The 12,916-nt window shown below is 41.9% G+C and overlaps 1 protein-coding gene across 1 annotated transcript; it reads right to left on the bottom strand.

The window, feature by feature from the left end:
* Positions 1-292: 292 nt before the first annotated feature.
* On the bottom strand, positions 293-11,389 carry WNT16 (Wnt family member 16; the record flags this gene model as incomplete). Its single annotated transcript, XM_084230001.1, has 4 exons — positions 11,162-11,389; positions 10,723-10,964; positions 8,369-8,655; positions 293-757 (listed from the first exon to the last, which is right to left on the bottom strand). The coding sequence occupies exons 1-4, from the start codon at positions 11,254-11,256 to the stop codon at positions 293-295; spliced, it is 1,089 nt and encodes a 362-aa protein (XP_084086127.1). The 5' UTR covers positions 11,257-11,389.
* Between the last annotated feature and the right edge of the window lie 1,527 nt (positions 11,390-12,916).

Raw genomic sequence — 12,916 nt, 5'->3', positions numbered from 1 at the left:
CTGGCAGGAAGGTTCTTTCCTGTTCTTTCTTGTTTAGGAGACAGATTATCTTCCTTATCTGTCAACACATGTTCCCCAAACCACCAAAGATGAACGCAAACCTTTTCAATTTTAAAATACCAAGAAATGCTCTGTGTGTGACGGATATTGAGTGGGCAAAGGAAACTCTGAAAGAGGATCAGGGAGCTGGGGATTCCGAGGTGGGAGTCGAATTCCCAGCCTGCACGGTGAGAGGTGCCCTCTGGGTGACACTCCTGTTGTATGTCACTGCGTCCCAGGCTGGATTGAGTGATCACTTGCACGTGTGGACATCAGTCATGCTCTCACACCTCCTGCAGCGGACATAGCAGCACCAGATAAACTTGCACTCGCATCTTTCCACATGCCTGACCACGTGGGTGTTGTAACCTCGGCCACAGCAGAGGAGGTTGCAGCCATTGGCACCCTCTGACGTTCGATTGCATTCTCTGCCCTGTGTCCCTGGAATCCCCAGTTTCTTGTCCTCCACACAGTAATTGGGGGACTTATTAATGTAGAGCAAATCATCCTTGCGAATGGGTATTTTCCTTTGATCTTTTTCTCGTCTGCGTATTTTCCTTTTTATTTTCTCTGAGATTTGGATGCTGTTTTCATATTTATCCTTCAACAAATGGCCAATCTTTTCAAAAGAAGACATGGTTTTCCAGCAGGTTTTCACGGCACAGGAACCGGAAACTCCGTGGCAGCGGCAGTCCACCGACATCAGCTTGGCCACAGCCTGAAACCAAAAGACATGGTGTTACACGTCATTCACAAAGTGTGTGATTCGCCACCAGAAGCACTAAGCACTTACCTTTGTGGGTCTGTTTTCTCTATAAAAATGAAAGCCTTGAACTTAAAGAATCTTTATCGATGGCTTACGGGGGAAATCTTCCATCCTGCTACAGACTCTGCAGAGCAAAATTTTCCAAGTCAAATTTCAAGCAGTGGGCCAGGTTAATATTGTCGTCGAGATAATTTGGGATAGCAAAGGGGCATTGCTTTTATTTAGAATCTCCTGTTTCATCTTGGGCATGGAGAATGTTCATGCATGCTCCGTGTTCCTGACGCCACGTTACACCTGGCTACTCAGTGTGGTTCTGGACCAGCAGTATGAGCATCTCTCAGCTTCAGAACCTGCATTTTAATTGTGGGTGGGCTAGACTTAAACAGCCTGCTCAGCTGCCATTTTGGTTATGATTGGTTACTGCATTCCAGTACAAGGTCAGAAGGGCCAGGTCAATCAGTTAGCAGACCTAAAAGGGTTCTATCCCTCCAGCCAGGGAGATACCCACATGGCTGGCAGCCCTCTCCTGTCTTACCCCGTGCATCCCTCAGCAGTGTATTTCGATCAGTCTGCCTGTTCTGCTCCCTGCTCTGTCTCTGGTGAATCCTCTCAGCCTCCCGCATATCTGGCCTGTACCTCAGTTCTTGTATGCATAAATAAATCTTAAAAATAAATAAATAAAAGGGTGTAATATACCAGACCCTATAAGGCCCCTTTCAAATTTAAACAAGGCACAGAGGGTTGAGCGCCGCACTGTGAAGCTGTCCGCAGCCTCTGCAGTGCAGGTTCGATTCCCGGCCAGCCAGGGAGAAATCCACATGGCGCGGCAGACCTCTCCTGCCTCACCTGCTGCTTCCTTCAGCAGTGTCTTCAGTCTGTCTGCCTGTTCTGCTCCCCGCTCTGTCTCTGGTGAATTCTCTCACCCTCCCCCACCTCTGACTGTACCCTAGTTCTTATATAAATAAATAAATCTTAAATAAAAAAACAAAAAACAAGAGCAGGTCCCTTGCTCCCCCTGGGACAATGGGTATACATCAGGGAATACCTGGGGCGGGGGGTCCCAGAGACTGATTAGTGGGACACCTTGTCAATAAGATTGGAACCATGGGTAGGAGTTTGAGGTATGGTTTCCATTACAATACCAGGTCATCAAGCAGATAAAAAATACCTGGTCAACAGACTCACTTCCCTGCTGAAGGCCTAGATGACAGAAGCAAATTTTCAGTTTCCCCCACCCTTTTCCTTTGGTCTCCTACCCCACATAACTGACGCTGTAAGATAATTCTAACAATTTAAAGGCCAGGATATTGTTCTTTCGGCTACATACTGCATTGCACAGGTTGTTCCACGACTCCCATTTCTTTGACAATGAAGTGTTGCTAACGCAACACTATTAAGAGCCTCAGGTGACTCCTATACACATTAAAATTTGAGGAGCCCTGTAGATCGGTCTTCAGCTTACTTGGTGTGTGTGAAATCCTACAGAGAACCAAGGATCAAACTGCTGAGATTGTGATTGAATGGTGGGATCCAGGTAATGATATTTCCAAAAAACTGCTCAGAGGATTCTAATGGGTGCTGGGGATGAGAACTACCAACTGGATGGAGAGTTCTTGGCTTTGATGACTGTAAAAGTTAGTTACATTCACTGGGGTTTGGGGGGACATGCTATTCCCTGGTTACAGACCACATGAGAAACCCTGACTAATCAACTTAAGTTGGGCAAAAGGAGAAGGGGCTGGAGAGTGTGGTTGCTCCCAGCAAATTCTTCCCCTGCCTTGAAAATTAATTCAAAACATATGTCCCATTCTCAATGGATCAGTAGCACCATCCTAACATAGAAAGGGGATAATATTTATAATATTTTTCAATTCTAGGTGCTGAGTTTAGTTTATACAGACTGAGGAATTAAGTGAGATTACATATATCTATGAGAGTCTACTGCCTGATACACATTAAGGTCTAAATAAATGCTCCCTCTCCCTGAAGAAGCACAATAAGAGCGGAGATAGAATTTCATACGGGACAACAGTGTAAAAATAATATTGAGATTTCAAAGGTTTTGGGGCTCTAATCTTTATATGCCAGATTAGTTAGCACAACTGCCTTCAGTCCCCAGAGGATAGCTGAGCAGATGAGTAAATCGTCAGGACTAGCTGTGGATTTAACGTTCTGTCAACATGCTGAATAAAATGAAAAATTGATCCATCCATTCAGTAACTTAGAAATTATGTGTGTAATCTCACCAAAGAAAGGAAAGCCCTCAGTTTAAATTCCACTTACAGTTTTTATCGCATCTATAAAATGACAGAGGCTTATACTTTGCTATTTTTTACCAAACCTGACATTGACAAGTTTGTGGAATGTCACACTTCCCACCAAATTAACCAAAGTTTCTGAACTATCTAATGAGACACACTATTTCAAACAATTTATAATATTTTCAACCTTGAATGAGAGCATGTGGTATTGCTGTATGCAAGATTCAATACCTCTTAGGTGTTTAAAAAAAATCAATTGTAATGCTTAAACCACATCTTATAGAAAACAATATATATGCTTTTGTAATTCACAAACTTGAAAAGCAAGTAAGTATGTCTTTTTCTTATTAACCAGGCAAAAGGTGACTTTCAATGATATGAAAACTATAAAGTTTGGCACAAGCTTACTTGGTTAAATTTATGATTATGATGAAAAAGTCATTAATTCTTTAAAAAGTCTCCAGGCAAATAAATCTTCAAATTAATACAATCTGCCTATTTTTGTTCAGATGCTAAGTGCCTGAAGGATATGAGAAAAAGAAAGCTCAATCAGTGTTAGGTAATGACAAAACAAATTTTTCCAAAAAAGCCAAAAATCTAAACATGTATGTTTATGTGTTTAAAGCTGGTCAACATTCCTTACAGTCATCATTTGGTGACTTAAAAGCTGCCTTCTGCTCGGGATGATGCAGGAGCGACTTTTCTTTTATTAATAGGTTCAGACATCACGGATGGCATTGCTAATTTGCAAAGCAGGAGGATCAGCTAGATCCCCATCAAGTCTGTGTCGCACAATTACTGCAGTTCACCTGAACAGTTTCTTTTTAATATTTATTTTATTTATTCTACTGAAATACACTGTTGAGGGGAGCAGCAGGCGAGCCAGGAGGGGTCTGCTGTGCCATATGTGGGTTAGCTTCCCGGCCAGGGATCGAACTCAGCCCCCGCAGTGTCTGGCAGTAGCTTGATAGTGCTGAGACTTTAACCCCTGGGCCACCAAGGAGGCCCATCACCTGAACAGTTTAAACTCATCCTCTATTAGAATTCAGAATCGGAGGCAGTAATAAAAACTGCCCTCTTAAACAAGAGTCCCTGACGGGAGGTCAATAATATTGAGAAACCCCGATGGGCTGGGCTTTCCTCCAATTCCTGTGCCCCCAACAGTGGTAGTCCACAAGACTGACACACTATTCACAGGCTTGAAGAATAAAAATAGATCAATTTTCAAATCAGTTATACCACCTGCTGAATTTTTTTAAAGAATTTTGTGGAGATTTTCTTAATATAGAAAATTAGTCATTTTAAATACTTGGAACTAACTATAACTTTTTGAGGATGAAATATTTAAGTTTTATTCTGTTATCTTTGAATTCTAAATATTTTTTTTTTGCCCTTAACAGCAAGCACATGAAAAGAAATAGTACTTTTATCTTATCTGTAGATATTCTAAAATAGACAAATGTCAAGGAAAATCTTAATAGCTTGGCATGCAATTTAAATAATCACAGTCCCATTTTACTCACAGGAAGAAACCTGGACAAATAAGAATTAAAATAAAGGAATTTAATCAACACACACACGCACGCACGAGCTCAGTGCTTCTCAGAGCACATATTCATAAATTATTTTACTTAATTTAGTTGTATAGGAAAAAATGCCTTGAACATAGTAGGTAGTTAATGAGCATGTACTTATTCTAACTTTACAGAAAAATAAACTGCTTAAGACAATTATCTTATAAAAGGAATGTTGGTGATACACAATTTGACGTCTTTCTATATAGGAGGACAATTTTAGCAGAACTGAGAAAAATGAAAGTAGAAAATGCCAATATATTTTTAAAAATTGCATGAATACTCCAAAAAGTATATTCAGGAGCCTTTCGGCTAGTATTCTTAATTAATATTAAATAGTCATTCTGAGCTGCAGCGATAGCACAGTTATTTTCTGGAAACAGGAAGAGTAAGGGAATAGCAACCAAATGAGTTGTGTGTGGTTATGAGAAAATTCCTTTTTCTACTCTAGTTGAGTTGTTAAGGTTTATAACGATATTAACAGAGGAATGTTTTGTTAACTATTGCAAACAGATGTGCACATTTGGGTGGAATATTTTAAACTATGGGAGAGCAATTAAGGGGATAACATTTAATCTATTGGAGCCCTCGTGTTAAGGTTTGGTTTGATAAATTTCTAACGAAGTAATATAGGAAAGCTGTGTCATTAATCATTAAGGTAAAAATTGAGACTGCCTGAGAGGTCTAAGCAATAACGGGCCTCACAGTTTTGTCTCAGAGGTAAATGCAGTACATTGCTTCATCCAAATTTTGCAGAAATGACCAGAAACTGTTGTGGAACATTTTACAACAAGCATTTCATTTTGTCAACCATCAGATGATCTGTGTCAGTTTTTATGAAAGCTGCTATGCAAGGTTGGATGAGTGTATGTAGAATTCCGATTTCTCTAGAGCATTTTTGCAGTTCAAAAATATATTTGAACCTGCTGAAAAGCAAAACATTTATGTGTTGTTCAAGTACTTATAAATATTCTTGAAACAGGTCAATGAAAATTTGGGGTTGGCCCTTCCCACTTTTTTGAGTTACTCATCATAAAACAAATTATGGGGTAGGGAAACTTAAAAGTTTATGAGGTGGACATGGGAAGAATGGAAATATTTTAAGCACACCAAAAGAAATACCCATAAATATTCCAAGTCACATTATTCCCAGAAGTTCTGCCCCTGGAAGACATCACATCATTCTGTCAGCCAATCACCATTCGGCAACATTATTCTTGGAGTCATAACTTTAGGAATGGTGTCAAAAACCAAGTGGGAATCAGAGTATTTAAGGTCAGCGGTTAGAAAATCATCTGTCCTGCTCATAGCACGACTTAGCGCCAGTACCCACATTTTTCTGAACGCTTTCCTACATTTTGAGTTTGGGATTTTGAGACTTGGAAAATCAACTCAATTGAATGCAGACCTTGTGTTTTATAAAAAAAAAAAATGTCTATTAGGTTAAAATCCTAATTACCAATACTGAGAATGGGCTTGACTTTCCTTCCATGTTAGATAATAACCTGGAAACTTGCTTGTTTTTGCCATGGTGGTGGTTTGTTTGTTGTTGTTGGTTTAGGGCACCAGCAGGAAAAAAGAAAATACAAAAATGCTTTGAATTTTAATATTTCATGAAAAAAGACCAACAATAACACCAGTGTAGTACCCTCAAATTGGTCAGGTAAATATTTTAAGATTCTATCTAGACTAATGCAAAAAAAAAAAAAGATTCAGCAGAGAAACAGAGAAACGCCGATATTTACACAATATGTGTGTGTATCTATAGGCTGAATTATTTCTGCATAATTAGAATAATAGCAAAACAAGGTAATACAAGGACATTGTTTTTTTGCCAACAAAAGATAGAATAAACAATGCTGAAAAGTTGTATGTTTTTAATAAAATCAGAATATAAATAATAGTTTAAGATAAAAGTTAACATCGCAGAGGCCAAAATTGCTACATGAATTAAAAAATATACAAAAATGGGATAAAACTAAATAACTGCCTAATATTACAAATAAAAATACATTTTAGAATAATTTCAGGGCTTTTCATAAATTCAGAGATAACTTTATCAAGAGAATTAAGTTTCAAAATTTTGTTTTTTGGTTACTTTTTTTTTAAAAATCTCTACCAAATTATTTTTTTAATGTCTAAAGAATATTTAACATCTAAATGCTTATTTAACTGTTTCCTTGTCTTTTAAATATATTGATTTGATTTAGCTTGATGTTTTTCTCTATAGAGATTTGAAGAATATATATTAATTAAATTTATCCTCTTTCATATTGTTAGAAATAATAAAATTCATTTATTGGATATTATTTAAATTGAGGTAAAAACTCATTCATTTACTTTTTAAAAACAAAACTTTAGGGAGAAGAGATGTGCATAGCTATGGTGTTAGACAAGAGTTATTTTGGTGAGACAGAATAACTTAAATTTCTAAGTAAAAACATGAAAGATCACATAACTATTTACTGCCTTTTCAATTTTCTATTTTAAATTGAATATTCAAATTGAATTAGAAATTTAAATTTTAACATTACGGATATACACACGCAGTGTTCTGTTTCTGTATTTTAAACCAAAATGGTTAAGTAAAGAAAACTGGTTAAATCCTGCAATTATTCTGGGTAGGTTCCATTTATTAACTATCCAAAATGTAATACAAATACAAGATATATTTTAAATATTCCTGAGAGAGATTGCAGTTTGTTTTTATTTATTTTTGGAGAATGTGGCAGGTTGCAGTGACTACTTTGGGACCTTTCCAGATTACAGGATATTAATAATAATATGCAGTAGGTGTTAATATCCCTGTGCTGAAGAGATTATTGCAACATAAGAAACACATGTTCATTGAAAAGGGTTTGACTATTTGAGGAATGTCATTATGCATTATCAAATAATTCAACTATATTATAGCACCCAAATTCTATTGAGTCAATATTCATTAAAGCACATATATAAAAGTTAAATTAAGCTAAAAGTCCTCTCCATCTTAAGCAAATTTAATATAACAGAACCCACGCGAGAGGTTAATTAGATGTTGGCTCTTCAAATTTGCTTCCCAGATATTTTAAAACATCTGTATATTTGATAGAGCTATAGCTTCTTTATATTTATCTGTGCTTGTCAATTTTTACAATGAATCTATTTTGTTTTATAATAAAATAACTACTTCTTTAAAATGAACTTTGTTTTAAAAAATATTCCTTAAGGATCGCATATTCCCTAGTGTAAACTTGAATAACATTTGCTAGAGAAAGTAAAGCTAAAACTGACAGGTTAGGAGCCATTCATTACTAAAATATAGATTTTTAAAAATCATCAAAATTCAGATTTGAGGAGATGGAATATGATTCAGTTCCATTAGAAAGACAGATACTATAAATCTTTTCTGGCATTGTCAATAACCAGCTAAGGGGCTAGAACCAAATAACAGGAATTTGTACATCTGTTCTTTTATAATTAGTGTTTCAGAAATACCAACTATACAATCACAAACATATTCTATAACAAGGTCCAATTCACGATCAGACGGAGAATCAAAAGAAACCCATGTGGGTTTAGTATACAGACTAAACTAACTAGTACACTAACAAAACCCATATATGCAGACTTATGTGTATATACTAAACTTCTATAATGCAAGTGTTTTTTTAACCCATTTAGGTTCATCCAGAAATATAATCTCAGTGTTAAGACACTGGGTTTTTATTCCATGTTCTAATACATACCTGCCTTCCAGCTTCATTGTTATGTAGGTTCATTGCTGACAGTACTTTGCTTTCTTTCCCCGTGGTGTTTCTGACAGGGAAGTCTAGGAACTTCCTGCTGAACCACATACCGTACTGGACATCGTCAGAACAGCCCCCCCAGTGCCAGCCTTCACTCGCTGAACCGCCGTTCTGCAAAGTGGTGTCACAGGAGCACTCTGTCATGTTACCTGCGCTGCAGGACCTGGTCACAGAATGCACCAGGCTTGCGGCCATGACTGCATAAATAAATGCCGTTTCCTTGGTGCCTAGAATAAAACACAAACTGCTAAGTGAAAGAACCACACGTATCTGTTTATGTTCATAATAAAGCCTCCTACTTACCCTCTAATCAGAAAAGTAATTTTTCAATTCCTGTGGATAGTTTAGTGAGCACATATTTAGAAAGGACAACTTCTTATTTAAATATTTTAAAGAAGGGCTTCCCAGGTGGCACAGGGGTTAAGTCTCAACACTATCAAGCTATCGCCAGCCACTGCAGTGTGAGTTCTTGAGGCATGAGTTCGATCCCCTGCCAGGGAGCTAACACACATGGCTCAGCAGAGCTCTCCCGTCTTGCCCACTGCTCCCCTCAGTAGTGTATTTCAGTAGATCTGCCTGTTCTGCTCCCCACTCTGTCTCCGGTGAATCCTCTCCCCCCTAACCCCCCACCACCCTCTGGCCTATACCCCAGTTCTTGTATAAGTAAAATATTAAATAAATATTTTAAAGAAGCAACATTGTCAGTATCCCACTCCACTTGAGGGGATTTTCATATATTGCAGTCATAAATTGTCCACAAAGTTAAATCATGTTTATTTATAAAATCTGAAATGTATGTCAGCACCTAACTTAGTATAACTTCTTAATAAATAAGAAAAGCCCAATAAATTCAAGTTCAATTTAAAATCCTTTGCATGGATACTTCAAATGATAACACAACACCCGAGGGAATTCGGATTACCTTTCTTTTTAAGTTGAAAATGTGTTCTCACAAAATGCAAGCTGAAAATTTGGTGTGTCTTAAATAATACACATCAGAATGCAAACTTAAATTAAGCAACGACCAAAGCAATTAATAGATCCTTGTTAGTTTACTTTCACATCAGACTTTTTTTTTTTTTTAACCATACTGTGAATACCAACCTAGCTATAAACATGAAATAGTTAAATACTTTATAGAGTCCCGGCTAATCCTCTTATAGTCTTAAAGGCAATGAAAGATAACTAAAATGTCTAGCGGGGGAAAAAATGCTATTGAATAGGTATTTAGCACACCTAGAGAAGAGTTTAAGCTAAGACCTGTCAAGAATTAAAGTCCCATTAAAACATAAATAAAATGAAGTAGTAGGGACTCAGCAAGAAGACTTCCTCTCACCCCACCCTCGAGTTGTTTAGATTGGAATAGAAATAGGTTCACACCCGTTGTCCAATAAACCTTTTCAAGAGCTGATGCCTCTGCACTTCAGCAACAGTAAAGGGCTCTCCCCCCGCCACCCCCCACCCCGCAGGAGGTCAGGGCTCGGCTGGCACGCCAAGGCGCAGCAGGGCAAACGCGCTGCTTTGGCGGGGGGTTTATAGGGACCCCAACCCATGCGGGTAAAGGTCAAAGGTGGAGGGAGAACGGCTGTGAACGTGGAAAACAACGAATCTTTCAGTGCCCCAATCCAGAAATTTTCTGAATCTGCTCATAAGCTTGCAATAATTGATTCCCGGCACCTTTATCTCTTCCAAGTGAAGAAGACAGTAGGACTTTGTTTTATACCTCTTCCCGCGCCGCGAGGGAGCAAAGAGCGCAGAGGTAGAAAGAAAGAATAGTGCACAGAGGAGAGCGTCATATTATGGGGTGCTCAGGTTCGTGGCACTTGGGCTTGTCTAGGACCACCCTTGAAAATCATTTTTCTGTCTCCCCGCTGCTCCGAGGGTCCCACCAACGCGGGGCTTGGTTGCAACCAGCCACTTGTCCAGGGCGCGGTGCGCAGCGGAGCCGCTTAAATCAAAGCAGATGAGGCAGCAGCATTCCCTGCCGCCGACATCATGTTTCTCCAGCTGGTCACCCACGTAGGGGGGCGCTACGGGAGCCTAGGGGTCGGCGGGGTGGAGTGTCAGAGCTTTTCTTCCAACTCCGACCCGGCGCTGCGTGAAGGAGGAAGAGCCACAGCCCCGAGCGCTGCGCGCTGCACTTGGGGAGCCACCCGCCTCCGGGGCCGCACCTGCACCCTGGGTCTCAAGTCGCTCCCAGTGCCGTCCTCTGCAGGACTTCTAGTGGACTGAGGGAGCGTGGATTTACAGTCGCCCTTCGTCCCACGCCTGCACCCGAGCGTCCCGGGACTCACCGCTGCTCAGCTCGTTGCCAAAGAGGGAGCTGGTGCCCGGCTGCGCGGCAGCGGCCACGGCGCAGTTCCATCGCTCGTGTCTGAACTGGCTCCTGCACTCGTGGATGCCCAGCCGGGCGCCCTCGCGGATGCTGGGCAGCAGGTACGGTTTCCTCTTGCACAGCTCCTTCTGGCGGCTGTTCAGCGGCAAGTTGGCGCAGCCTAGCTTCTCCGGAACCCCAAAGGAGGCGATGCCCAACCACCTGTAAGACACCGCTGCGCCTAGAGTAAACCGTAAACCGCTCCCCGGCTCTCGTCCCCAGTCCCAGGTGTTTCCCCCAAGTTTGATCACCCGCCCCAGGGTCCCTGGTCCGCGTCTCCTGCCTCGGCTGAAAGATCCTAGGGGCTGGGCACCCCTCTCGGCCCCTCCCCGGAGCACCCCTGCCGGCTCCATACTCACATCCAGTTTCCTTGGGATCCGCAGGGGAACAGCGCGAGCAGGGCTGCCCACAGAGCGCACAGGCGGGACAGTCCCAGGAGAGCCGCTCTGTCCATGGCCCCCGCATGGAGTCCCCCAGCCCCAGCCACTTACGCCTCTTCTGCCCTCCCGGTGCAGAGGCCGCCGGGCCAGAGGTCAGTTCTCCAGCACCAAATTATCCCTCGCCCTCTTTCTCCCTGAGGGCAGCATAAAAAGAAGGCCCGCAGAGATAGGGGCTCTCAGCAGCCGCCCCTCGGCTTGCAGGGGACGTGAAGAGGTGGAGAAAGCAGCTCGGAGCCCCGGGCCCGCCCGGAACTGGAGATGCGCAGTTGATGCACGAGCGTCCCCCGCTTTCCAAGGTGAGAAACTTATGTTGATGTCGCTCGGTCTCCATCGCCCCGGATCTCTCCTCCCCTCCGGCCGCGGCTGGAACCTGATTGGCCCAGCCGCACCCCGCATCGCATCATCCCGGGATCTCGGGTTCCCATTGGCTGAGAGGGGGCTCGGGGGCGCGGGGGCGCGGGGGGCTGCAGATCCCGGACCGCGGGACCAGACTCTGGGGTGTTGGTGATCTTTTCCTCACGTCTCAGTGTCCCGAGAAGGAGTCTTTGCAGAATGTCTTTGCAGAAGTGCTGCTTCCACCCCAAGTCTGATAGGGGCGCTGGGTCTTAGCAGCCCTGGAGGGAGGCGAGCGCTGCGAGGCAGATGTTTGAGTTTCGCTCACCCAGGTCACACTTGAGTGAATTACCCTCTGGGTGGAGTGCCTGGAAAATCCCACTGCCCGGGTTTCTTCCCTATCCTTCCTCATCACAGGAGAACAATCTCTTTGAGTCAGAACTGGTACCAAGCAAGTTGACATTTCAGCACCCTGGTTGCGGTCTCCACGCCTCAGGAGGCTTCAGAAGGGAGGCGAGGCGGTGCACCTCCTCCTGAAGGCAGACTTTCCCTTTAGCGAAAGGGGAGCGTCCAGTCTAGTATCTAATTTACCATATTTAATTTCTTTTTCTCGGTTTATCTTATTCCCCCCCCCCCCCGAAGTCCTTGAGAACACTGTCAGTAGATGGAGGAAGAGAAAGAAAGTGTGTGTGTGTGTGTGAGCTGTTTGGGGAGGTCTAGAATAGTGAAGTCTGTACCTTTATTCTTCCATCCAGTCCAATTTATGGCTCTCATGGAGACTTTGGACAGGGTCGTCTTAAAAAGATATTTAAACACATTTATTAAACGCCTATTGTGTGCTTTTTCCTTCCCTCACGTGCATCAGGCAGCCACAGAAAGAAGAGTAAAATGAAATAATTTGAGATTTCAGTAAAGAAGAATATAGAATTCAGTCAAGTGTCCTTTGGAGCTGAAGAGAGAAGCAGAAGGATAATTATGGTGCCTGGCAGCTTAGGGAAGTTAGTTATCTATTTTTTTCCCCCCTCAGGATATTTCTCTGGGAGATAAATGGAACAGGCTTAGCTGTGGTATTAGAAAACCCTGCCCCATCCAGTTGGTGACAGGAATTGTTTACAAAGGCATCATCTGCTCTTAGAGGACTTCTGGAATGTTATTGAATTCTCAGGGTGGACATCCCAGTTTAGTGGGTGGCAAAGTCCAGACTTACTCAAATAAAAGATTTGCTTTGCTTCTTTGATCCTCAAAGAATGGAGGTTATTGCTCCATCTCCTCATATAGCCCAGAGCAATAAAAATTCACTGAAATTCCCATTCTATTCCAATGATTCCTTTATCCAACAAG

This window comes from Talpa europaea (assembly GCF_964194135.1).
Source record: "Talpa europaea genome assembly, chromosome: 3".
NCBI classification, from domain to species: Eukaryota; Metazoa; Chordata; class Mammalia; order Eulipotyphla; family Talpidae; genus Talpa; species Talpa europaea.
This window is presented reverse-complemented; position numbering and strand designations above follow the sequence as displayed.